Below are 26674 nucleotides of genomic sequence, written 5' to 3'. Positions count from 1 at the left end.
CTTCCAGGTAAGTGGTTGCAAACAAATTTGTTAAAGATTAAATTTGTTAATTTTTTATCACCAGTTTTACAGAGTGCCCCCCCTGACCAACCGAAGAATACTCTGTAGCTCAGTAAAGTGCATGCTTAGCATTCTGGAGGCCTTGGGTTTGATTCCCAGAACTAAAAACAATCGTGTGTGTTTCTGCATGCATTCCAGGGGAAATGTTGCAACTTCTTATCATCTGCCTTTATTTACTTAAGGTTTTTTGAAAAGAGATGATTATTTTTGTGAGTTCCAGAATGATTTTTAGTTTTTGAAGTCTTGTTAGGAGAAAGTTCCATTTCTAATTTATTTTCAATGATATTCTAATGCTCTCACAAGTTTTCTATAATTTAGAAGTTCTGTTTCAAGCTTGTAAAAATTTGTCTAAAAGCATATGGGTTGAATATTAATGTTCTAGTTCACAGTTGATAACTTTGGCATACTCTGTGATCCTATAACAAATCAAGACTTAAAAAAAAATCCAAAAGATGTCTATTGAGATGATTTCCCGCTCACCTCAACTCAGGGTGCTTTGGGTGCTGCTTCCTCTTGAAGGACAACCCTCTAGTAAGCCTGGCTTTTCCTCCTATGGGTTGGCAAAGGACAGTGAAAAGGGCAACACCCAAAACTACCCTTTGTGTGGCTGAAGACTTATAGCATCCTGGGCCTGTCGCATCCATGGAGGGGGAATGGGGCTCAGTGCTAGGTGCTCACCTCTAGAAAGGGCTGAAGGAGATCCTTTGTGAGAGGCATGATATCTTGGGAGGTTTGTCACTGCTGGAAAGCTTTGCCCCTTTCCATATTACCTTTTTTAAAAAATTAAAGTTTGAATACCTAGCATGTGTGAGGCCCTTGGGTTCAATCCCTAGCACCACACACAGACACACAATGTGAACAGGTAATCTCCATACATGCTTTCAAACTTACAAAGGACAGAAAGGAACACACTAGAAAGTACATCCCTCTTGTCTCCAAAGGAAACCATCAATCGCACATCTTGAGGATCCTGAAGGTAATCTGTGTACACCTAAGAATCTACAGAAACTTATTTTTATTTTTTAAACACTAAAATTCATTTTTGTCCAGTAATGCCTACTTTACCTATTGAACCATTTCTTTTTTATCATATAAAAAAGATGGTATAGTTAATTTATAGTTAAGCAGTTTTCAAAAAGTTTCCTACAGGAACAGCAATTTTTGAGGTTTGGGATATGGCTGGAAAATAACTGATATGAAAACTAAAGTGAATATATTTTCTAGACAACTCATTGATTTAGACACCATAATACTTTGTGGTCTTAAATATTACACTAGTTATTTTGAAATCTTTCAGTGTGTATACTCCTGTCCTTAAATCTTTCCCCAAGTAAAAACAATAACAACAATGTCATTATTATAAAGCACTGGCCTTACAAAAACAATTTCTTTCTTTCTTTTTTTTTTTTTTTTGATAATACTTGTGATTGAACCCAGGGTCTCACACATGCCAGGCAAGTGTTCTATCACCGAGCTACCTTCCCAATTCCATCTGGTTATTCTCAGGCAGGGGCTTGCTAAATTGCTGATAGGCTTTGAACTTGTAATCCTCTTACATCAGCCTCCCCGGAAGCTGGGATTACAGGTGTGCACCACGGTGTCCAGCAAGCTTGTGATGTTATCAGCTCATGGTTGATCATTCATGCACTCAGCAGAATTATGGCACCAAGAGGCAAGATATTTAATATTCTGTAAATTGATTTACATGAGAAACTGTCGCGACCCCCCTTGCCCACAAGGAAGACGCGACTCAGGAATCTTCTTTCAGCAGTTTATTCAGGCCCTTGATATTCTTCTAATAATTCTTCTACTACTACTACCTCGGATGCCCCTCCCAGCCTTAATAAAGCACCGCGAACCCCAATGCAAAGCTGCCACGTGTACCCTTCTCACAGGGTGCTAGAAAATGACACGCCAACTTTCTCTGATAAGGAGCTGGGAACACGCCAACTCTCTTTGATATGGAGTTGTCCTTCACAGACCACAACGGAGCCAGCGCCATCATGTAATGGCGACCACAGTCCGCAGGAACGGCTCACCACAAGAAACAATCTAATTACACCATTAGATAGCTCTCCTGAAGTCATTATTGAAAAAAATAAAATAGTACAACTTTTAGTGAGGACAACCTTTCTTATGCCTTTAACACATGAACAAGTACCTGTCATAGTTTGGATCTTCAGTGTCCCCTAAAGGTCCCTATGTTAAAGACTTGGGTTCTAGCCTGGTGTGATTGGGATAAATTTTCAGAGGTGGAACTAGTGGGAGGTCTTGGGTCACTGGGGTTGTGCCACTGAAGAGGACTGTAGGACTCTGGTCTCCTCTTCCTCTTTTTTTGCTTCTCAGCCATGAGTTGGTTTTGCTCCAACATGCAATCCCAACATGATACACTGCCCTGCCACAGGCCCCAAAAGAATGGGGCCAACCATCCTCCAAAACTGAGCCAAAATAAACCCTTTTTCTTTATAAATTGGATATCTCAGGTATTTGTTATAATGATGGAAAACTAACACAGTACCTGAATAACATACAACTAGACAATACTTCCATTTTGATATATTTGCTAATTATGTAAAAATAAATCAGAATAAAAAACCCAGGAATTTACTAAACCCAGTACTTGAAATGTTCTCTCTCAAGGTCAAACCCACTGTGCTCAGCTGATTACATCACTGGGGAATTATGACAAGAAAAAAACCAGACTATTTTCATAGATCTTCTGCCCAACATTACTCAAAATACTTTCATGATACTTAATGGTGAAAGAAAGCACTTGTATCCAGAATATACATAACTCAATCCAATAATTAAAAAAAATATATAAATGGATGAGTAGACATATGTCATAAAGACACATGAGGCTGGGCATGGTGGCAAAAGCCTATAATCCCAGCAGCTTGGGAAGCCAAGGCAGAGGGACTGCAAGTTCAAAGTTAGCCTAAGCAACTTAGCAAGGCCCTGAGCAACTCAGCAAGACTCTTGTCTCAAAATAAAAAGGTATAGGGATTAAGCTCTATGGTTAAGTGGCCTGGAGTTAAAAAAACAAAAACCAAAAAACAAAACAAGGACATGAATGGACAGTACATGAAAAGATGCTCAAATAGTATTGGTTACCAGGGAAATGCAAACCAAACCATAATAAGATGCCATTACACACACATCAGAATGGCTAAAAAGACAATATCAGGTATTGGGACAGTGGAGCGAACGGAACCCTTGCACATTACCAGTTGGTGTATAAAATGGTACAACCACTTTGGAAAACAACTTGGCAGTTTCTTATGAAGCTTCCCATATAACCCAGAAATTCCACTCCTAGGTGTTTGCCTGAGACACAAAAATACTTCTATTGCTAAAATAATTTTAGCAGTTTTATTCATGATAGCCCCAAACTAGGGACAATCCAATCCATTATGAATATCATCAGGTGAATAAACAAACCATTTACAGGGAAGCCAGCAATAAAAAAGAAAAAAAAAACATTGATAACACACTATAATATGGATAAATTTAAAAAATTATGCCACATGAGAGAAGCCAGATATCAAAGTATGTTCTGTAAGATTCCATTTATCTGAAACTAGAATATAAATCTGTAGGAGCTGGGATGCAGATTGATTGGCAAGAGATTCAACGCTACCTTTTGGAGGAGAAAGCAACATCTTGCTTTAGGTTTGTAGTGTGGCTACATGGGTATAAACACTTGTTCCAATTTTTCAATTGTACACCTTAGGTATGTGCCTTTTACTGTATGTAATCTATACCTTAATATAATTGATTTTAAAAAATATTGTTAGCTAAGTCTTTGCTTAAGAAATCTTACTATGGCTGGGGTTGTAGCTCAGTGGTAGAGTGCTTGCATCACATGCATGAGGCCCTGAGTTCAATCCTCAGCACCACGTAAAAATAAATAAATAAAAATAAAGATATTGTATCCATCTACAACTAAAAAAAATTAAAACAAACAACAAAAAAAGAAACCTTCCTAAACTTGGTTCAAATAAGTCTCAGCCCTTATTTCTAAATTACTTAACCAATTTCTAATCTGCAAAATAGAGTATACCTGGATCTGGTTGTATTTGAGGAAATACTATATAGTCATTGGTTATTTGTGCTTCAATGTTTGCAAATTCACCTAATTTGATTTATAGCTTCTAAATCAGTTCTTCAAGTGCTTCTGTGATGACTTGCATGCAGAGTAACGTTCTTCATTTTCAAAATTTAGTTAGGCCTTTTTTACAAATTGTCATCAACCTAATAAGCTAACTGATCTCTTCTACCTTTAATGCCACTTAGTTTGTGGCTGCTAGTGACATACTTAAGCAAACAGATCTATGCTCCAGATTAGAACAAACAAACGTCATTAGAATGTCATTTGCCTGTTATAAACAGCATCAAGCTTTTCTTTTATCATGAACTTTTCCACAGAAATCCAGTCCATGTACTCTCTTCCTTGTCCAATGTGAAGCTTTTCATATTTTAGGTTCCCTTTGGGGAAAATTCTACACCAGCCATTCAGAAGTTCCTTATTTGCTATTCTGAATGATTTTTACCTAAAATACTTGTTTTATTTTTGTTGTTTAGAAAGGGAAAACATTTTATCATTATAAAACTCAATGAAAGGTGATTTTCTATTAAAAAGCCAAGTTTTTTTCCTCCAAAAGGAAAAATGCACAACAAGAATACCAAAACCAACCAACCCCCCCCATAAAATCAAAACAAACAAACAAACATACAAATAAAAACTATTGTGAAAATTATAATCTTCACACCAAGTTCTCCATAAAGGACAAATGGCTACTGCTCAACCCTGCTCTGAAGGCCTGTGATGACACAATACCCTACTAATGACAGGTTAAAAAAAAAATTAACACCTGTTAGGTTTGTGTGAAAGCATTTAATACATGTTGATAAACAGGATTAAAAGACTGATCTCATTAGGAATGTTTTCAAGGCCTACAAGTAAGTTCCCCCACCTGTGCTGTACCCCTGGCCCACCCACTCATTGCTCAATGTTCTAAACACCTCAAAGGAAAGCCCTCCAAGATTTAGTGTAACTAAGGAGTAACTCCAAAAATTTATGTGAATGCAGTAATGCAGTCATCTAAAGTGAGAACAGGAAAGATGAGGACATCTTGATTTTCCACCTGTAAGTCAAAGTTATATTTGGTGTAAAATTAATACAACAGAGGAAAGTAATTAAGGAAAGTGGATGGGCTTATTAACAAGTTTTTGTTTCTAATGGTGTCAATCAGCAATATGGGCAATGCAGAGCCAGTCCCTTGCTTTTCCAGACCCACAAGAAGCAAGACAGGTTGTGAAAAAAATATCTGAAGTTAGGGTCATTTAAGGCTATTCAGAAATTTAGCATGTTCTTTTCCTCTTGGCAATAGGGTTTCTCCTCCAATCTTTGGACCAGTCTTTTCCTAGAAAAATGAGAACACTTAATAAGAACAGGCTTAACATTATTTCCCTGGATCACTAAAATGAGTCACAAATTAACACTGAAGTAATCCACCCCTATAGTTGGATCTAATATGCACCCCAAAGACCCACATGTTTAAGACTTGGTTCTCAGCATGGCACTGCTGGAGGTGTGGAACTTTTAAACAGATGGGGCATAACAGGAGGTCATAGGTCATTGGGGTTGTGCCTTTGAAGGGACTATGGAACCCAGGCCTCTTCTATTTCATTCCTAGCCTTGAGGTAAATGGGCCTCCTCTGCCATGTATTCTTATCACAATGTGCAGTTTTACCACAGGCCCCAAAACAATGGGGCCAACTAGCCATGGATTCAAATCCCTAAAACTGAGCTGAAATAAATCTTTCCTCTTTCTCAGTTGATTAGCACAGTGGTTTGTTATAGTAACAGAAAGCTTATGAAAACACCTACCTTTAGCATTCCATCTCATTCCCATTTGTAGAGGCCACAATTACTGAAAGAGAAAAGATGGATTTACTCAGTGGTGAGGTATATGCCAACACACTTAAATACAATGGGGCTTACTGTGTAATTAAAGAGGAAAAAACCATAGGAAATTATCTATGTACTTTTAAGGTGGGGATGGGGTAAGAGAAAAAGAAAACTAGAAAAACAATAAAAACCATAAAAGTACAAAGCTGTGAGATTAAAAAAAATTCCCTATTGATTCAACTTATAAATCAATAGTTTGGGAAGAATATATTTACAATGATTAAAAATTATATGGGACTGCTCTTGCCCTCCACTGAGCCAGCTGCCCGAAGGAAGCTGAATTTCTGTTGCAGTTTGGCGAAAAGACTCCCACATAAATGGCTTGAGGAAGTTCAGCAGAGGAGAGATAATGAAAAAAAGATAGAAGATAGTGGAGTAGAGAAGAACTTGTTACTGGCATGACTTCGTGTGAGTGGTCGGACGCTTTTCAGCATAGGAGCCATTCATAAATTTAAGCTTCATGGAGTTTGTGACAGGATTTTAAGTAGCGGTTTGTTACAAGGGCAGCCAAAAACTTGAAAATACCCCGAGTAGTTCTGTGCGCAGAAGCCGGCCAGGAGCAGCGGGGCCTGGGAACCAGCTGCAGATGGGTGAGGCAAGCGCAGTGGAGTTCTGGCAGCATAGAGACACAGGCTCACAGATCCTTTAAGATCAGAGCGCGCCAGACTGTGACCCCAGGTCTCTGCAGGGCACCAGACTGAGGACAGAACTCAAGGCATAGTGGATAAACATCCTAGCCCCCCACACCTCACTGGACACCCTGGTGCCGAAATGGGCGGTTGCCATCTTGGAAAATCTACCGCATCAGCTTTTGGCAGATGTAGCAGAACAGGGAGATTGGCAAATGAACAGGTGTGTGATACCCAGCACCCTCTCTACCCAGCTGTGATAACTCAAAACCTTTTTTGTCAGCTCTCAGGTAGGCATGAATTTCAGATGGGAATGAATTTCAGAGCCCAGTGAAACTGAAAAGGTGCCAGATCTCCCCCTCCCCCCCAGCTGTGATAACCTGAAACCTTACTCTCCAACTCTTGGTGGGCATGGCTATCAGAGAGAATACAGACAGAACAGGTTGCCCGTGTCCAACTCACCCTCTCCACAGCTGTGAAGACCTGGTGACTCCCCAACACAGAGGTAGTCCCCAGTTGATCAGGAGCGCGGGGTGGCCAGGGCGCCATAAGTCCAGAGTAACCAAGGGCTGCAGAAAAGAGTCCCAGTATTTGGGGCCTGGTGGGCAAGAGAAGTGAGGGGGATAGAGACCGGGATTGGAGAGGCACCCAGCAGGGGAGGGAGAGCCGCCCCACATGGATTGCTTCCTATATCCTGAGGGCAGAGACTCAACCTGGAATGCACAACACCACCTACCGGAAGAGAAGAAAATAGAATTCTAAGAGTGCATTATTTCTTTCCTTTCTTTTTCCTTCTTTCCTTTTTTCTTTTTATCTTTCTCTTCTCTCTTTTTTCATTCCTTTTTCTCTTTCGCTTCCCTCCCCTTTTTTCTTCTTCTTTTCTTTTTACTTTTCTTCCTCCTTCTCTTCCTCTCCCAACCTTCCAAGTGTTACTACTTCTACTACATGTAAACTACTAAATGCAAATAGGTGATTGTTTCTATGCTTCTTATTGTCCTCCCATGTACTTAGCCATCCTGAAATACCTCCTGTCTATTCTCCTGTTAATAACCCCCTTCATTAGAGTTCTCCTCTAAAGTAGCTAAGATATATTAGGCCCCATACCCTCACATCTTTTCCCCCTAAACATAAAGTCTTATGACTGACTCTCAGTTCTCTATACGTCACCAGAATCTGTATGCCTTTTATGAAGCTAATGAATATACTGTAAACTATAATTGAATCCAACATCTCTAGACATTGTTTCCCATCACAAAGGAGAGATCTCGGAACTATTCAAGAGCAATACAAAATTATAGGAGAGAAATAATAACACAACAGTCAAACAGAGCTGGAAAGAAGCATGAGCAACATGAAAAAACAAGGAAAAAAAGGGCCACAAACAATGCAGGACAACTCAAAAATAGAGGAGATAATAGCTGCAGCAAAAAAAAAAATGTCAGATAAAGATTTCAAGATATACATGGTTCAGATCTGGAGTCTTAAGGAGGACTTTAGACAGCAAATGCAGACAATGAAAGATCACTTTGACAATAAAATACACAAACAAATCCAATAAGCAAAAGATCAACTCTACAGGGAAATAGAGGTTATACAAAACAAAACAAAACAACAACAACAACAACAAAAAATAGAAATCCTGGAAATGCAGGAAATAATAAACAAATTAAAAACTCAAATGAGAGTATCACAAGCAGAGTAGAACACTTAGAAGTCAGAACATCAGACAACGAAGACAAAGTATATCATCTCGAAATGATAGCTCAGAAAGGCTGATAAGAAACCATGAGCAGAACATCCAAGAAATATGGGATAGCATAAAGAGACCAAATTTAAGAGTTACTGGATAGAGGAAGGTATAGAGGTCAAAACCAAAGGAATGAGCAATCTCTTCAATGAAATAATTTTAGAAAACTTTCCAGACATGAAGAATGAAATGGAAATCCAAATCCTAGAAGCCTACAGGACACCAAATGTACAAAACCACAAGAGACCCACACGAAGACACATAATAATGAAAATGCTGAACATATAGAACAAGGAGAGAATTTTAAAAGCCACAAGAGAAAGGAAGCAGATTACATTTAGGGGTAAACCAATTAGGTCAACGGTGGATTTTTCAACACAGACTCTGAAAGCTAGAAGATCCTGGAACAATGTATTTCAAACGCTGAAAGATAATGGGTTCCAATCAAGAATCTTGTATCCAGCAAAATTAAGCTTCAGGTTTGAGATGAAATAAAAACTTTCCATGATAAACAAAAGTTAAAAGAATTTGCAGCTAGAAAACCGGCACTTTAAAGCATCATTGGCAAAACATTACATGATGAGGAAATGAAAAATAACAATGCAAATCAACAGTGTGTGGTAGTACATTAAAGGAAAAACTAATCAAAGAGGAAAAACAAATCAAGTTAAATAACAAAAATAAAAAAATATGGCTGGAAGTACAAACCATAGCTCAATAGGAACCCTAAATGTTAATGGCTTAAACTCACCAATTAAAAGACATAGGCTAGCAGACTGGATTTAAAAAAAAAGATCCAACAATATGCTGCCTATAGGAAACTCACCTGATAAGAAAAGACATACACAGACTGAAGGTGAAAGATTGGGAAAAATCATACCACTCACATGAAGCTCAGAAGCAAGCAGGGGTGTCCATACTCATATCAAATAAAATAGACTTCAAGCCAAAGTTAATCAAAAGGAATAAAGAAGGACACTACATACTGCTAAAGGGAACCATTCACAAACAAGACATAACAATCATTAATATATATGCCCCAAACAATGGTGCAGCTATGTTCATCAATCAAACTCTTCTCAAGTTCAAGAGACAAAGAGACCACAACACAATAATCATGGGTGATTTTAATAAACCTGTCCTACCACTGGACAGATCATCCAAACAAAATTTGAATAAAGAAACTATAAAACTCAATAACACAATTAATAACTTAGACTTAATTGATATACATAGAATATATCAACCAACATCAAGCAGATAAAATTTTTTTCTCAGCAGCACATGGATCCTTTTCAAAAATAGACCATATATTATGTCATAGGGCAACTCTTAGCAAATACAAAGGAGTAGAGATATTACCATGCATTTTATCCGATCATAATGTAATGAAATTGGAAATAAATGATAAAACAATGAAGAAAAATTCCTACATCACATGAAGAATGAACAATATGCTACTGAATGAACAATGGGTTACAGAAGACATCAAGGAAGAAATTGAAAACATAGAAACAACATATTGACTCTCTGGGACACTATGATAGCAGTACTAAGAGGAAAGTTCATTCCTTAAAAGAGGAAAAAGCCAAAAAATAAATGACCTCACACTATATCTCAAAGCCCTAGAAAAGGAAGAACAAATCAATAGCAAATGCAGTAGAAGGCAAGAAATAATTGAAATCAATGAAATTGAAACAAAAGAAACAAAAAAATTGACAAAACTAAAAGTTGATTCTTTGAAAAATTAAATAAGAACGACAGACCCTTAGCCATGCTAACGAAGAGGACAGAGAGAACCCAAATTACTAGCATACAGGATGAAAAAGACAATATCACAACAGATACTACAGAAATACAGAAGATAATTAGAAATTATTTTGAAAGCTTATACTAAAATAAAATAGAAGATAGTGAAGGCATCGATAAATTCCTTAACTCATATAATCTATCCAGATTCAGTCAGGAGGATACACACAACTTAAAAAGATCAATATCAAGTGAGAAAATAGAAGAAGCCATCAAAAGATTACCAACCAAGATAAGCCCAGGACTAGACGTAATACAGCCAAGTTTTATAAGACCTTTAAAGAAGAACTAATACCAATACTCTCCAATCTATTTCAGGAAATAGAAAAAGAGGGAGTACTTCCAAACTTCCAAACTCATTCTATGAGGCCAATATCACCTTGATTTCAAAACCAGACAAAGACACCTCAAAGAAAGAAAACTTCAGACAAATATCTCTAATGAATACAGATGCAAAAATCCTCAATAAAATTCTGGCAAATCGGATACAAAAACATAACAAAAAGATCATGCACCATGATGAAGTGGGATTCATCCCTGGTATGCAAGGTTGGTTCAACACACGGAAATCAATAAATGTAATTCATCACATCAACAGACTTAAAGAACCACATGATCATCTCGATAGATGCAGAAAAAGCACTTGACAAAATACAGCACCCCTTTATGTTCAAAACACTAGAAAAACTAGTGATAATAGGAACTTACCTCAACATTGTAAAAGCTATCTACGCTAAGCCTCAGGCCAGCATCATTCTAAACTGAGAAAAACTGAAGGCATTCCCTATAAAATATTGAACAAGACAGGGATGCCCTCTCTCACTACTTCTATTCAACATAGTTCTTGAAACACTGGCCAGATCAAATAGACAGACGAAAGAAATCAAAGGAATAACTATAGGAAAAGAAGAACTTAAACTAGCACTATTCGCTGATGATATGATTCTGTACCTAGAAGACCCCAAAATCCTCCACCAGAAACTTCTAGAACTAGTAAATGAATTCAGCAAAGTGGCAGGACATAAAATCAACAGCCATAAATCAAAGGCATTCCTGTATATCAGTGACAAATCCTCTATAAAGGAATTGAGGAAATCTAACGCATTCACAATGTCCTCAAAAAAAAAAAAAAAAAAAAAGAAATACTTGGGAATCAATTTAACAAAAGAGGTGAAAGGAGAACTCAAGATGGCGGCCGGCGAGGAAGCAGTGATTCCAATGTCTCCACTTTAACGGGACCAGAACGACCCATTGCAACAGCCGCAGCCGCAGCCTACCTATGGAGGAAATTCTAACAAAATTCCCTTAAGAGGAGAGCAGCCGAGAACTGGTAGGTTTATTGGAAGTGACAGTTTGTCCCAGAGAAGTGGATCTTGGCTGGCCACGCGGGCACAGAGGTAAAGTCCTGCAGCCATCAGCCGCTCCTGCAAGGGGCTCTCATGGGAAGCCCATCTCTGGCTCAGCGAGCAGCTGCCCCACCCACCTGCATGGCTCTTGACCACACGGCCGCAGCTACCTGGCTCAACAGGCGGCTCCACGGCGGGTGCAGGAGTTTAATCCCGCAGCCAGCACCCGCTACTGCAAGCGGCCGGCACCCGGCGGCTGGCCCGCCCCACCCGAACCGGCAGGCGCCCTTCACCATCCAGGCTCACACGGGAGGCCCATCTCTCGCTCAGCGAGCGGCTGCCCCACCCACCTGCCTGGCTCTTGACCACGCGGCCGCAGCTACCTGGCTCCACAGGCAGCTCCACGGCGGGTGCAGGAGTTTAGTCCCGCAGCCAGCACCCGCTTCGGCAAGCGGCTGGCACCCAGAGCTGCGTGGCCCACCCCGCCCGAACCAGCAGGGGCCCTCCACCATCCGGGCTCTCACGGGAGGCCCATCTCTCGCTCTGCGAGCGGCTGCCCCACCGGCCCGGCTCTTAACCACGCGGCAGTATGAAAAGACAAGGAAAGAAAGGACCACAAGCAATGCAGGTCAACTCAACTTTAGAAGAGGCAATAGCTGCATCAGATGGAATGTCAGATAAAGAGTTCAGGATATACATGCTTCAGATGATCTGGAGTCTCAAGGAAGACATGGAACAGCAAAATCAGACAATGAAAGATCACATTGATAAGGAACTACATAAACAAATACAGGAAGCAAAAGATCAATTACACAGGGAGATAGAGGTAATAAAAAACAAACAAATAGAAATCCTAGAAATGCAGGAAGCAATAAACCAACTTAAAAACTCAATTGAGAATACTACCAGCAGAGTAGATCACTTAGAAGATAGAACATCAGACAATGAAGACAAAGTATTTCAACTTGAAAAGAACATAGACAGCTCAGCAAGACTGCTAAGAAACCATGAGCAGAACATCCAAGAATTATGGGATAATATCAAAAGACCAAATTTAAGGGTCATTGGGATACAGGAAGGCACAGAGCTCCAAACCAAAGGAATAAATAATCTATTCAATGAAATAATACGAGAAAACTTCCCAGACTTGAGGAATGAGACAGAATCCCAAATCCTAGAAGCCTACAGGACGCCGAATGTGCAAAACCATAAGAGATCCACACCTAGACATATTATAATGAAGATGTCCAACATACAGAATAAGGAAAGAATTTTAAAAGCTACAAGAGAAAGGAAGCAGATTACATTTAGGGGAAAACCAATCAGGATAACAGCGGATCTCTCAACACAGACTCTGAAAGCTAGAAGATCCTGGAATAACATATTTCAAACACTGAAAGAAAATGGGTTCCAACCAAGCATCGTGTATCCAGCGAAATTAAGCTTCAGGATGGAAGATGAAATTAAAACCTTCCACAATAAACAAAAGTTAAAAGAATTCGCAGCTAGAAAACCTTCTCTTCAAAAAATCCTTGGCAAAACATTACAGGAAGAGGAAGTGGAAAATAACATTGAAAACCAACATTGGGAGGTAGGACAGTAAATGGGGGAAAGTAATCAAAGAGGAAAACAAATCAGGTTTAGTATCATCAATAAACAAATATGGCTAGAAGAACAAACCATATCTCAATAGTAACCCTAAATGTTAATGGCTTAAACTCACCAATTAAGAGACACAGGCTAGTTGAATGGATCACAAAACAAGACCCAACAATATGCTGCCTGCAGGAGACACATTTGATAGGAAAAGATATACATAGACTGAAGGTGAAAGGTTGGGAAAAATCATACCACTCATATGGACTGCGGAAACAAGCAGGAGTGTCCATACTCATATCTAATAAAATAGATTTTAAGCCAAAGTTAATCAAAAGGGATAAAGAGGGACACTACATACTGCTCAAGGGAACCATACACCAACAAGACATAACAATCATAAATATATATGCCCCAAATAATGGTGCAGCTATGTTCATCAAGCAAATGCTGCTCAAGTTCAAGAGTCTAACAGACCACCATACAATAATCATGGGAGACTTCAACACACCTCTCACCACTGGACAGATCTTCCAAACAAAAGTTAAATAAGGAAACTATAGAACTCAACAACACAATCAACAACCTAGACTTAATTGACATATATAGAATATACCATCCAACATCAAGTAGTTACACTTTTTTCTCAGCAGCACATGGATCCTTCTCAAAAATAGATCAAATATTATGTCACAGGGCAACTCTTAGACAATATAAAGGAGTAGAGATAATACCATGCATCTTGTCTGATCTTAATGGAATAAAACTGAAAATCAATGATAAAAGAAGGAAGGAAAAATCATACATCACTTGGAGAATGAACAATAGGCTACTGAATGATCAATGGGTTTTAGAAGACATTAAGGAGGAAATTAAAAACGTCTTAGAGTTAAACGAAAACACAGACACAACATATCGGAATCTATGGGACACATTGAAAGCAGTTCTAAGAGGAAAATTTATTGCCTGTAGTTCATTCCTTAAAAAAAGAAAAAACCAACAAATAAATGATCTCATACTTCATCTCAAAATCCTAGAAAAAGAAGAGCAAAACAACAGCAAAAGAAGTAGAAGGCAAGAAATAATTCAAATCAGAGCTGAAATTAATGAAATCGAAACAAAAGAAACAATTGAAAAAATAGACAAAACTAAAAGTTGGTTCTTTGAAAAAATAAATAAAATCGACAGACCCTTAGCCATGCTAACGAAGAGAAGAAGAGAGAGAACCCAAATTACTAACATACGGGATGAAAAAGGCAATATCACAACAGACACTTCAGAAATACAGAAGATAATCAGAAATTATTTTGAATCCTTATACTCCAATAAAATAGAAGATAGTGAAGGCATAGATAAATTTCTTAAGTCATATGATCTGCCCAGATTGAGTCAGGAGGATATAGAGAACCTAAACAGACCAATAACAATAGAGGAAATAGAAGAAACCATCAAAAGACTACCAACTAAGAAAAGCCCAGGACCGGATGGGTATACAGCAGAGTTTACAAAACCTTTAAAGAGGAACTAACACCAATACTTTTCAAGCTATTTCAGGAAATAGAAAAAGAGGGAGAACTTCCAAATACATTCTACGAGGCCAACATCACACTAATCCCTAAACCAGACAAAGACACTTCAAAGAAAGAAAACTACAGACCAATATCTCTAATGAACCTAGATGCAAAAATCCTCAATAAAATTCTGGCGAACCGAATTCAAAAACATATCAAAAAAATTATATACCATGATCAAGTAGGATTCATCCCTGGGATGCAAGGCTGGTTCAATATACGGAAATCAATAAATATTATTCACCACATCAATAGACTTAAAAATAAGAACCATATGATCATCTCAATAGATGCAGAAAAAGCATTCGACAAAGTACAGCATCCCTTTATGTTCAAAACTCTAGAAAAATTAGGGATAACAGGATCATACCTCAACATTGTAAAAGCAATCTATGATAAGCCACAGGCCAGCATCATTCTGAATGGAGAAAAATTGAAGGCATTCCCTCTAAGATCTGGAACAAGACAGGGATGCCCTCTCTCACCACTTCTGTTCAACATAGTTCTCGAAACACTGGCCAGAGCAATTAGACAGACGAAAGAAATTAAAGGCATAAAAATAGGAAAAGAAGAACTTAAATTATCACTATTTGCTGACGACATGATTATATACCTAACAGACCCAAAAGGGTCTACAAAGAAACTATTAGAGCTAATAAATGAATTCAGCAAAGTGTCAGGGTATAAAATCAACACGCATAAATCAAATGCATTCCTGTATATCAGCGACAAATCCTCTGATACGGAAATGAGGACAACTACTCCATTCACAATATCCCCCCCAAAAAAATAAAATACTTGGGAATCAACCTAACAAAAGAGGTGAAAGATTTATACAATGAAAACTACAGAACCCTAAAGAAAGATATAGAAGAAGACCTTAGAAGATGGAAAAATATACCCTGTTCATGGATAGGCAGAACCAACATCATCAAAATGGCGATACTACCAAGAGTTCTCTATAAGTTCAATGCAATGCCAATCAAAATCCCAACAGCATTTCTTGTAGAAATAGATAAAACAATCATGAAATTCATATGGAATAATAAAAGACCCAGAATAGCAAAAACAATGCTAAGCAGGAAGAGAGAATCAGGCGGTATAGCGATACCAGACTTCAAATTATACTACAGAGCAATAGTAACAAAAACAGCGTGGTACTGGTACCAGAACAGGTGGGTGGACCAATGGTACAGAATAGAGGACACAGTAACCAATCCACAAAACTACAACTATCTTATATTTGATAAAGGGGCTAAAAGCATGCAATGGAGGAAGGATAGCATCTTCAACAAATGGTGCTGGGAAAACTGGAAATCCATTTGCATCAAAATGAAACTGAATCCCTTTCTCTCACCATGCACAAAAGTTAACTCAAAATGGATCAAGGAGCTTGATATTAAATCAGAGACACGGCATCTGATACATACTGTGGGGTCGGGCTCCAAATTCCTCAATAGGACACCCATAGCGCAAGAATCAACAAATGGGACTTACTCAAACTAAAAAGTTTTTTCTCAGCAAAAGAAACAATAAGAGAGATAAATAGGGAGCCTACATCCTGGGAACAAATCTTTACTCCACACACTTCAGATAGAGCCCTAATATCCAGAATATACAAAGAACTCAAAAAATTAGACAATAAGACAACAAATAACCCAATCAACAAATGGGTCAAGGACCTGAACAGACAGTTCTCAGAGGAGGACATACAATCAATCAACAAGTACATGAAAAAATGCTCACCATCGCTAGCAGTCACAGAAATGCAAATCAAAACTACCCTAAGATACCATCTCACTCCAGTAAGATTGGCAGCCATCACGAAGTCCAACAACAACAAGTGCTGGAGAGGATGCGGGGAAAAGGGTACACTTGTTCATTGTTGGTGGGACTGCAAAATGGTGCAGCCAATTTGGAAAGCAGTATGGAGATTTCTTGGAAAGCTGGGAATGGAACCACCATTTGACCCAGCTATTCCCCTTCTCGGTCTATTCTCTAAAGACTTAAAAAGAGCATGCTACAGGGACACTGCTGCATCGATGTTCATAGCAGCACAATTCACGATAGCAAGATTGTGGAACCAACCTAGATGCCCTTCAATAGATGAATGGATAAAAAAAATGTGACATTTATACATAATGGAGTATTACTCTGCATTAAGAAACGACAAAATCATAGAATTTGGAGGGAAATGGATGGCATTAGAGCAGATTATGCTAAGTGAAGCTAGCCAATCCTTAAAAAATAAATGCCAAATGACTTCTTTGATATAAGGGGAGTAACTAAGGAAAGAGTAGGGACGAAGAGCAGGAGAAGAAGATTAACATTAAATAGGGATGAGAGGGGGGAGGGAAAGGGAGAGAGAAGGGAAACTGCAGGGAAAGGGAAGGTGATCCTCAGGGTTATATAAAATTACATACAAGAGGAAGTGAGGGGTAAGGGAAGAAGACCACAAGTGGAATAAATGTTTTACAGTAGAGGTGGTCGAGAGAGAAGAGGGGAGAGGAGGGGAGGGGTGGGGGGATAGTAGAGGATAGGTTAGAGAGCAGAATTCATCAGACACTAGAATGGCAATGTGTAAATCAATGGAAATGTAACTGATGTAACCGATGTGATTCAGCAATCTGTATACGGGGTAATAATGGAAGTTCATAACCCTTCTGAATCAAATTGTGAAACATGATATATTAAGAAAGATGTAATGTTTTGAACGACCAACAATAAAAAAAAAAAAGAGGTGAAAGATTTATAACAATGAAAACTATAGAACCCTAAAGAGAGATATAGAAGAAGACCTTAGAAGATGGAAAGATCTACCTTGCTCATGGATAGGTGATTGTAAGAATTAATATTATTAAAATGACCATATTACCAAAAGCACTATACAGATTCAATGCAATTCAGATCAAAATCCCAATGGCATTCCTCAAAGAAATAGAAAAAGCAATTATGAAATTCATCTGGAAAAATAAGAGACCCAGAATATCTAAAGCAATTCTAAGCAGTAAGAGTGATACAGGTGGTATCGCTATACTAGATCTTAAACTATACTACAGAGCAATAGTAACAAAGACAGCATGGTACTGGCACCAAAACAGGCTGGTGGACCAATGGTACAGGATAGAGGACACAGAGACTAACCCACAAAACTACAACTACCTTATATTAGACAAAGGTGCTAAAAGTATGCATTGGAGAAAGGATAGAATCTTTAACAAATGGTGCTGGGAGAACACTGGAAATCCATATGCAACAAAATGAAACTGAATCCTTATCTCTCACCATGCACAAAAGTTAACTCAAAATGGATCAAGGATTTAGGGATTAAACCAGAGACTCTGCATCTAATAGAAGAAAAAGTAGGCCCTAATCTCCATCAGATGGGGTTAGGCCCCTATTTCCTTAATAAGACACCTATAACACAAATTAAAACCAAGAATCAACAAATGGGATGAATTCAAACTAAAAAGATTTTTCTCAGCAAGAGAAATAATGTGAGGTGAATAGGGAGCCTACATTCTGGGAACAAATTTTTACCTCTCACATATCAGATAGAGCTCTAATCTCTAGGGTATACAAAGAACTCAAAAAGCTATACACCAAAAAACCAAATGCAAAATGTCTTCTCTGATATAAGGGGGATGACTCAAAATGGGGAAGAGAGGAAGAGCATGGGAAGAAGATCACCTCTACATAGTGAAGAGGGGTGGGAGGGAAACAAAAGGAGAAAGGGAATTGCATGGATGGTGGAAGGAGACCCTCATTGTTATACAAAATACATGTATGAAGATGTGAGGAAAAAAAAAAGAATAGTGTTACCCTAGATTAGGTAGAGAGAAGTGATGGGAGGGGAGGGGAGGGGGTTGGGGATATAGGGAGGATAGTAGAATAAAACAGACATTATTATTACTGTTTATATGTGACTGCATGACCAATGAGATTCTGCAACCTGTATACTCAGAAAAATGAGAAATTATATCCCATCTGATTCAAATGTATGATATGTCAAGATCATTGTACTGTCTTGTGTAACATATAAAAAAATTATATGGGACTAAGGTCGTAAATACTAAAAGCACATCTATAAATAAAGAAGAAAAAGAAGCTCCAGTAGGGTAATTAATAAGAGAGAGTAACAGAAAATACAAAAAAGAAAAACATATGAACTGATATTAAAAATATCAATACCCAAATACATATAATTTTAACAAACTATCAGAATGCCACTTTGTACTCTGGCAAAAATGTGTTGAAGACAGAGGGATATGGAGGCCCCTGTGTAGGCCTGATGGAGGGACAACTGGCCTGGTCACTCTGGAGAGCAGCCTAATACTATCTGGTCAGTTCTAATCCCAGGTACACGCCAAAACATCTCCTATACCAGACTCTATGAGGACCTAAGGGGTGAGTAAGGGGTATGGAAATCCATGGATGAATGTGATGAATGCTAGTCATGGAGCAGTATTATCAATTGGTGGAACACACTAGAGCACAGAGAGAGCAAACAGAGGTATCCTAAAAACACTGAGTGAAAAGAGACATTAAGATGAGACATTTAATATAGTGCCATTTCTGCAAAATAAAAGTGCATAAAAACAGAACATTTTACAAAAAACCAAAAGCATAATATTAATAATGTGAGAATGGTTGATTATGTTAGGAGGTGGGAAGAGGGGGTGAGGAAGGGGATAAAAAGAACAAATAAATAAGACGAGGAGGATGGTGAATGGACCAGAGATGGAGGAGGAAGAATTCCTCAGCCTCCCCAAGAGGATGACATCACCGTATATGTGACCCAGCAGCTATGCCTTTGTATCTGAGCCTGCCCACAAGTAAACACAAAAACAAATAAAAGAACATTAAAACATGTATACTTTCTCACGTGTTAAAAGAGATTTTAAGTGAAGAAAAGATTCCTTGGAGAGAGAAAAACACTTCTCTATCTTAGTCCTAATAAGTAGATATATTCATTCACCAGCCCAACCTATACATATTTCATTTATTCCATGAACATTTCTGAGAACTCTATGGGCCAGACACCACATTAAGTGTTGGGGATATAGCAGTGAAAAGGAAGTGTCCCTACCTCCAAGGGATTCCAACTGACAACTGTAGTCTTGAGGATATCCAGAAGCTCTAAGAAGGCATGGAATAATGTTCCTATGATTCTTTCAGCACCACACTGTAACACCAAAAGACTTAAGGAGCCCTGCATGCGACAGAAAACCCCAAGCAGAGTTCATACCTGCAGTGCTTCTTTGGGAGCCTGTCAAGGGAGATGCTTCTGTTTCCACAGGGACACTTGAAAAACCTCTTGATGCCATCATGCCAGTGGTAGTCATGTTGCTTGCTGACACACGTCTCCAAAGGTTTGAAGTGGGTGTAGGCGCACTGCACAAACCAACAGACCACATGTCCATGAAGAGCTTTTAAGGAGAGACTGGGTAGCCAGCCTCTGTTCCAAGTACATGGTATCATCCCCTTACTGCCTAGATCAATGCTGGGGATGTCACCACTTTATCTTCTAGCTCTGTGGATCAAGTGATTTCTTGACACTCCCTCATATTGATTACTACTTTTTCTAATGTCTACTTGAACTTCTAGCCAGGCATGAAGTACCCATTAACTTCTGTGACATTAGAACAACAGTGATGGCCAAAGGAGCCCAGTGTTGTAAACTTCTCAACAGCTTAGAATGGTCTGTCTTAGACTCCTCCTTATAGGCTACTGATGATAGATGAGGCTTGGGACTTATTTAGAAAGGCTGATCCATAGCTCTTTCACTTTCTCCTACAAGGTCTATGAAAAATATATAAGCTTGTTATCACTCCAATTTTACAAGCAACAAAACCAAAACATAATTCATCTTTAGTTTTGATTCCTGAAAGGAGTGAAGAGAAGAAATGGTAGAAAGTTGAAATGGGTACACTCACTGTCTTACACGTCACTACTCGACACTTCACTTCTCTGATGCTTCTCATCTTTTCTTCCATTTGTTCTTTTTTCATCAGTGGCTCGAAATAGCATTCCTGAAGCTCAGCCTCCAACTGAATGACAAAACAGTCAAGAGTATTTGCACAAATTCCAACATATGCTCAGACAGTTGGATAATAATAACAATAATCTGTTGGGACAATAATCAAAACAGAACTGAAGAGACAGGCTAAATGTTAGGGAACCCTAAGTAGTACTTCAAGAACTTTAAACCAAAGATGAAGGTAAATAGAAATGAGCTCTTAAAATGTGTATCAGGGAGAACCAAAACCATGAAAACATTTGGTGATTTGTAAAACACCAAATGTAAATAAAAACAGCTAACATTATTAACACCATCATTAGGTCCAGTGTGCACCAGCAGACAGTTATTTCTACTGTTCTAATACAGACTCTATGTGGGGAACATGCTCAAGATCTCCAGTGATGACAGCCCCATTTACTAGGTACTGGTCCCAGATTGAGCACTTGGCAGAACTTCCTGGGTGCTGGGAATAAGAGAAAGGATGAGGGGAGGGAGGTGTTTAATATAGAATGTGGACACAGCTTGAATTGGCACAGCTGCATAAGGCAAAAGAGTTCAATATCTGAGGTCCCCATGAGGAAGGAGCTCATCTCTACGGTCTTTAGGAGTCGGCTCTGACATTTCAATTGCCTGAGTTTTAAGTCTAGTGGAAAGATGGTTTATAACCGTCTTGTTACTTGGTAATCAAGAGTGAAGATCATCTGGCATATCAGCATTAAGTGGAAACAACACTAGCCCCAAAGACATTTTGAGAATGTGTGTGGTGCTTTTTTGTTATTGTCATGATTGCTATCTCCACCATTGGCAGAGAAAAGGGATGCTATGCTGTCTGCAATGCACAGAACAGTCCCCTACAAAACAAAAGATTGTTCCTTATCCCATTTGGCTTCTGTGTATTAATGGGAGATCCATGTGCATGAGAAACCTAATTATAGGTTTTATATATAAATCCGTTTTATATATAACCCTAAGTTATTTGTGCATGGTTTTAACATACATTATATATTCCAAGAGCACATCTAGGTAACTTCTGTGTACACTGAGGGTTTTCCAGGATAATTCATTGTTAAAAAAAAAAATAGGCCCATGGTACTTAACAAGAAAACATAGCTACTACATGAGTTCTCATTTCCAGCTGTGTCATGTACATTTTTAAATTCAAGCCTCTAACTACTTCATTATTTCTTTTAGGGTAAGCTATGCCCAAGCACTTCTAATGAAAAACATTATTTTCCTCTTTTTAAAAACTTTTATATTATTTAGGATACCATACTGATATCTTTGAAATTTTAAGTATAGGTAATACATATCATTCATGAATTTTATTTTATGATAAAGAGCAATAAAAAAGTACTTCTGATTAAAATGGTCTTTGGGAGTAATGATGTTAACTATTGATGTAGAGCATTTGAAATGTCAACATTAAAATATTTGAATGGAAATGATAACTTTCCATATTGCAAGGCAGAAAATATTAAGCAGTATCGGACCATTTACACATGATCTCATAACCATAATTACATGAAAACAATTTTATATACTGAAGTTTGTTTAAATAATAAACAAGTTGCTATTCTTCAGTATAAGGACAAGAGCAAAGCTAAAATTATTTGAAAATATTCCTGCCTTTCCAAGCAAACCCAAACAAACTGCCCTAGTTATTTCTTGACATATGTACAAGAAAGTTCTTTGTTGTACAACAAAGCACCTCAGGTTTGAAGGACATTGACATCTCTCTGATTTTGGGGGTTCTTACCTCTTTCTGGATGCCTGTGTGCTTTGATTTTGCTTTTAGAATTTTCTGGAATTCCTCAGATTCCAGGTAAGATCGTTGCTCTCTCCTTTTTTTCTTGGTAGGCTCCAATTCATCCTCAGCTAGAGCAGAAAGAAAAAATGTTAAATGTAACAGAGAAATCTGAGACAGCAAAGCATCCCTGTTCCCTGCCAATGGTACCTCAGATGTTTAGCTTCCTCTGACTCTCTTTCTATTGGGTCTTTCAACCTTGAGACCCATGAAGAAAGCTCAGAGAGTGAGCCAAGCAGTAGAATATAGGGGTGATGTGACCGCTGGGTCAGAATATCTCTTTCACTTTAACATAAGGATCTGATTATGATAACAGATAACAAGAAAAATCCTATTTATAAACCAATTAAAAAATGGCATTACTAACTACAGAGTTTTAAAAATGAACTGCAATTTAAAACAAAGGAATTCTATTTATTTCAAAGTAAATTTTCATGCTAATGCATTCTGCAAAGATTCATGAGGAACCTTTTTCCTGATGGTTCAAATTGTGTATTAATTTCATTCCAATTTAATGTGGTTATAAAAACACAATCAGTTTCAATCTTAAATCTTATGTGGGGGAAATGCAAGTGAAAAAATGACTTGGGTTGGGCATAGTGGTGCATGCCTATAATCCCAGTTGCTTAGAAGGCCAAGGTAGAAAGATCGCAAGTTCAAGTCAACTCAAAATATAAAGGGTTGGGGACACAGCTCAGTAATAGAGTGCTTGCTTCACATGTGTGAGTCCGTGGGGTCAATTCCCAACACCACCACCAAAAAAAAAAAAAAAAAAAAAAAAAGACTTAGCATCAGAGTACTGGTTATGGTTACTACCTTGAGGAGAAAATGTATTGTTCTTTTCTACACGATTCTTCACTTCCAGGACATTCTGGGAGTCCTTTTATTTCTTTGTAATGTTGTTTGGATCAGTTCTTGTAAGAATCTGGCCTTTTGCCCTTAATTTGGAGATAGCAGCCAACTAGGAAAAAAAAAAAAAAGAAGCTAGGAATCTAAAGATGAAACAGGCACCCAAAGCATCTTTTCCCCTTTCCAGCTATTAACCAGTGGAGTGTTTCTATTTTCTGATGGAAATTGACAGAGTATTTCTTCATCTTACCTAGAATTAGTAATAATTATTAGAATCTACTAACAGAGAGACAGGTCTATAAACTGATGAATGAAATTTCAGTTTACTTAAATGAAATAAATAGCTTAATATCACAGACTACAGGCTTCAAGATCTATAAAGGGGATCACATGATCATTTTGTAAGTTTTAGAATCAGAATTCAGGTAGAATTCCAGCTCAGGCCCTGAGTAGCATGTAATATTACTTCATTTCTCAGTCTCAGTTTCTACATTGATAAAAGGGGATGATGATAGCATTGACCTGTCTTATTATAAGGTTCTACTTGTCTGGATTCAATGAGACAAGGCACATACCTGCACATAGGATGAGCATGGCATGCGCAGAGTAATATTATTACTCAATATGTGCAACTGCTGTTATTGTTGATGTTACTGTTAACATTATTATAGGTAAGGGGTTTGGGCTTAGAGTGAGCTTTTGCCCTTAATTTGATTATTCCTGGTGATTAGAGAAAAGCAGAAAGAAGTTCAATCAAGGGACTAGGGCAGTTGTGAGATGGTGTTCTGGGTACCCCCCCCACCCCTACTACAGCCAAAGCAATTTAGCTTTCATCTATTGACAGACTGGACTTCTGTAAAAGGTTCTTTTTAAAGAAGAATTCTTTTTTATTTTTTTGGTTGCTGGGATCAAACCCAGGGCCTTGTGTGAGCTAAATACACATTGTAGCACTGAGCTACACCCTCACCCTAAAGAAGGAATCTTTAAACCACTAGTTTTTAGTCTTGCCTCAAAAATTCCAATTTTTTCCCTAACAGCAATGTCTCTAGCTGTAAAGCAATATTTTCCTGGAGGCTATTTCCTTTAGCCTAATTAAGAATAGTTGAGACAGGGCTCAATTTTCTTAGATTAAATGAATGGTATGTGGATACCATTATCATTTAAAGTTCCTTTTACTTTACATAACACGATTGGTAAATAACCACTAGGAATTGAGTGAACATGAGTATATAGTTTGACACCCAAGCTGTGTCTTACGGAATGCAAAATAAAGCACTAAAGAAAATAGAAGCCAGTTACCTTTTTAGCTTCTGCAACTGCACTCAGTTTTGGTCCTGGTGGTCGTGACTCATCAAAAAAGAGAACATCTTCCCCTTCTGAGATGCCTCGGCCAAGCTTAGGCACTTGTGTGGCCACTGTGCCTTCCAGCCCTGGGAACTCAGCCCCTGTTCTCAGAGACTGAAAAGTGGGAAGCTGAGATGAGCATGGAACAGCTGGTCTCTGGTCTTTGCTGGAGCTTTGAAGAAATCTTTAAAGAAACATGCAGAAATAAAACATACACTCGGTTTTACACAGATGGAAACTCCAGAACTCAAACTGGACTGAGAGACTCTAGGCAGGCCACCTAGTTTGTTTTTAAAATAATTTCTTCCTAGGTTAATCATTCAAGTTACACACAAGAACAACTCTAATACTTAGATTAATTGACTTTTCATTGAATAAGCTCTGACTGTTGTATACTTTAGTACTGATGAACTCTTTCACCACCAACTGTCTTTCCAATGGGTGTCTTCTGCAGGGCTCAGTCCTGAAGCTAAGGTGTGGACAGAATCCCAGCCTGTTGTTAGCTCTAGGACTTGCAGGACCTCACTGAATCCCTCTGCATTTTAGTTTACTCAACTGGGAAGACAAAAAACATAGGATGTGTTTGGAAGTCCTTAATAGAGAGGCATTGTAACTTCATGGTGATTACACATGGTTTTAAGAGTTATTTAAAAAGAGTGAATCTCCAAACTAAAAAGCTTCTTCTCAGCAAAGGTAACAATAATATAAAGAGAGAGCCTACAGAATGGGATAAAATCTCTACCATACACAACTCAGACAGAGCACTAATCTCCAGGATATATAAATAACTCAATAAACTTAACATAAAAAAAAAACCCACATAACCCAGTCAATAAATGGGCTAAGGAAGTGAACAGATACTTCACAGAAGAAACAGAATTGACCAACAAACATATGACAAAATGTTCATCATCTCTAGCAATTAGAGAAATGCAAATCAAAACTACTCTAAGATTTCATCTCACTGTAGTCAAAACAACAATTATCAAGAATACAAGTAATAATAAGTGTTGGCGAGGATGTGGGGAAAAAGGCACACTCACACATTGCTGGGGGAACTGCAAATTGGTGCCACTACTATGGAAAGCAGCATGAAGATTCCTCAGAAAACTGGGAATGCAACCACCATTTGACCCAGCTATCCAACTCCTCAGTTTACACCCAGAGGACTTAAAATCAGCATACTACAGTAACACAGCCACATCAGTGTTTTATAGCACCTCAACTCAGAATAACAAAATTATGAAATCAACCTAGATGCCCTTCAAAAGATAAATGGATAAAGAAAATGTGGTACATACACAATGGAATATTACTCAGGCTTAAGAAGAATGAAATTATGACATGTGCAGGTAAATGAGAAAATCATACTAAGTGAAATAAGCCAAACTTAAAAAAACAAAGACCGAATGTTTTCTATGATAAGCAGATGCTGATCCACAGTGTGTATACATGGGCAGGAGGGAATGGCAGGGAAGGGAGTTTGGGAACAATGAAGGAACTTTGGCTTTTGCAGAGGGGAGTGAGGGGAAGGGAGGAAGTGTAGGGACGGGAAGGACAGTAGAATGACAGTCATCATTGCCTTATATACATGTATGATTACACTACTGGTGTGACTTTGCACCATGTACACCCAGAGGAATGAAAAGTTATGCTCCATTTGTGTACATTGTGTCAAAATGTATTCTACTGTCATGTATAACTAATTAGAACAAATGAAAAAATTAAAAAAAAAACTTTGGTAGTCTTCAAATTCTTTTTTAAAAATGCTTTATATTTTTTAAAAAAAACCCACAATTTAAGAATACAACAACATCAAAATAGTGAATCTCAAAAATCATTTTGTTCAAACTCTTCATTTTTAGATGAAAAAACTGAGGTCCAATATCACATTGCTTACAAATGACACACTCACTACTGGTG

At 38.2% G+C, this 26674-nt stretch overlaps 1 protein-coding gene across 1 annotated transcript in view; it reads right to left on the bottom strand.

Moving 5' to 3' along the window:
* Positions 1-4937: 4937 nt before the first annotated feature.
* Positions 4938-26674, bottom strand: part of LOC101955652 (protein MCM10 homolog) — a 40599-nt gene continuing 18862 nt past the window's right edge. The window contains 7 exon segments of the mRNA XM_078024700.1: positions 4938-5486; positions 5954-5996; positions 19981-20126; positions 20669-20782; positions 22511-22629; positions 23375-23519; positions 24707-24935. Coding sequence (XP_077880826.1) covers positions 5403-5486; positions 5954-5996; positions 19981-20126; positions 20669-20782; positions 22511-22629; positions 23375-23519; positions 24707-24935 — 880 coding nt within the window. The 3' untranslated portion in view covers positions 4938-5402.

Source organism: Ictidomys tridecemlineatus, chromosome 10 (genome assembly GCF_052094955.1).
Source record: "Ictidomys tridecemlineatus isolate mIctTri1 chromosome 10, mIctTri1.hap1, whole genome shotgun sequence".
Taxonomy (NCBI): domain Eukaryota; kingdom Metazoa; phylum Chordata; class Mammalia; order Rodentia; family Sciuridae; genus Ictidomys; species Ictidomys tridecemlineatus.
This window is presented reverse-complemented; position numbering and strand designations above follow the sequence as displayed.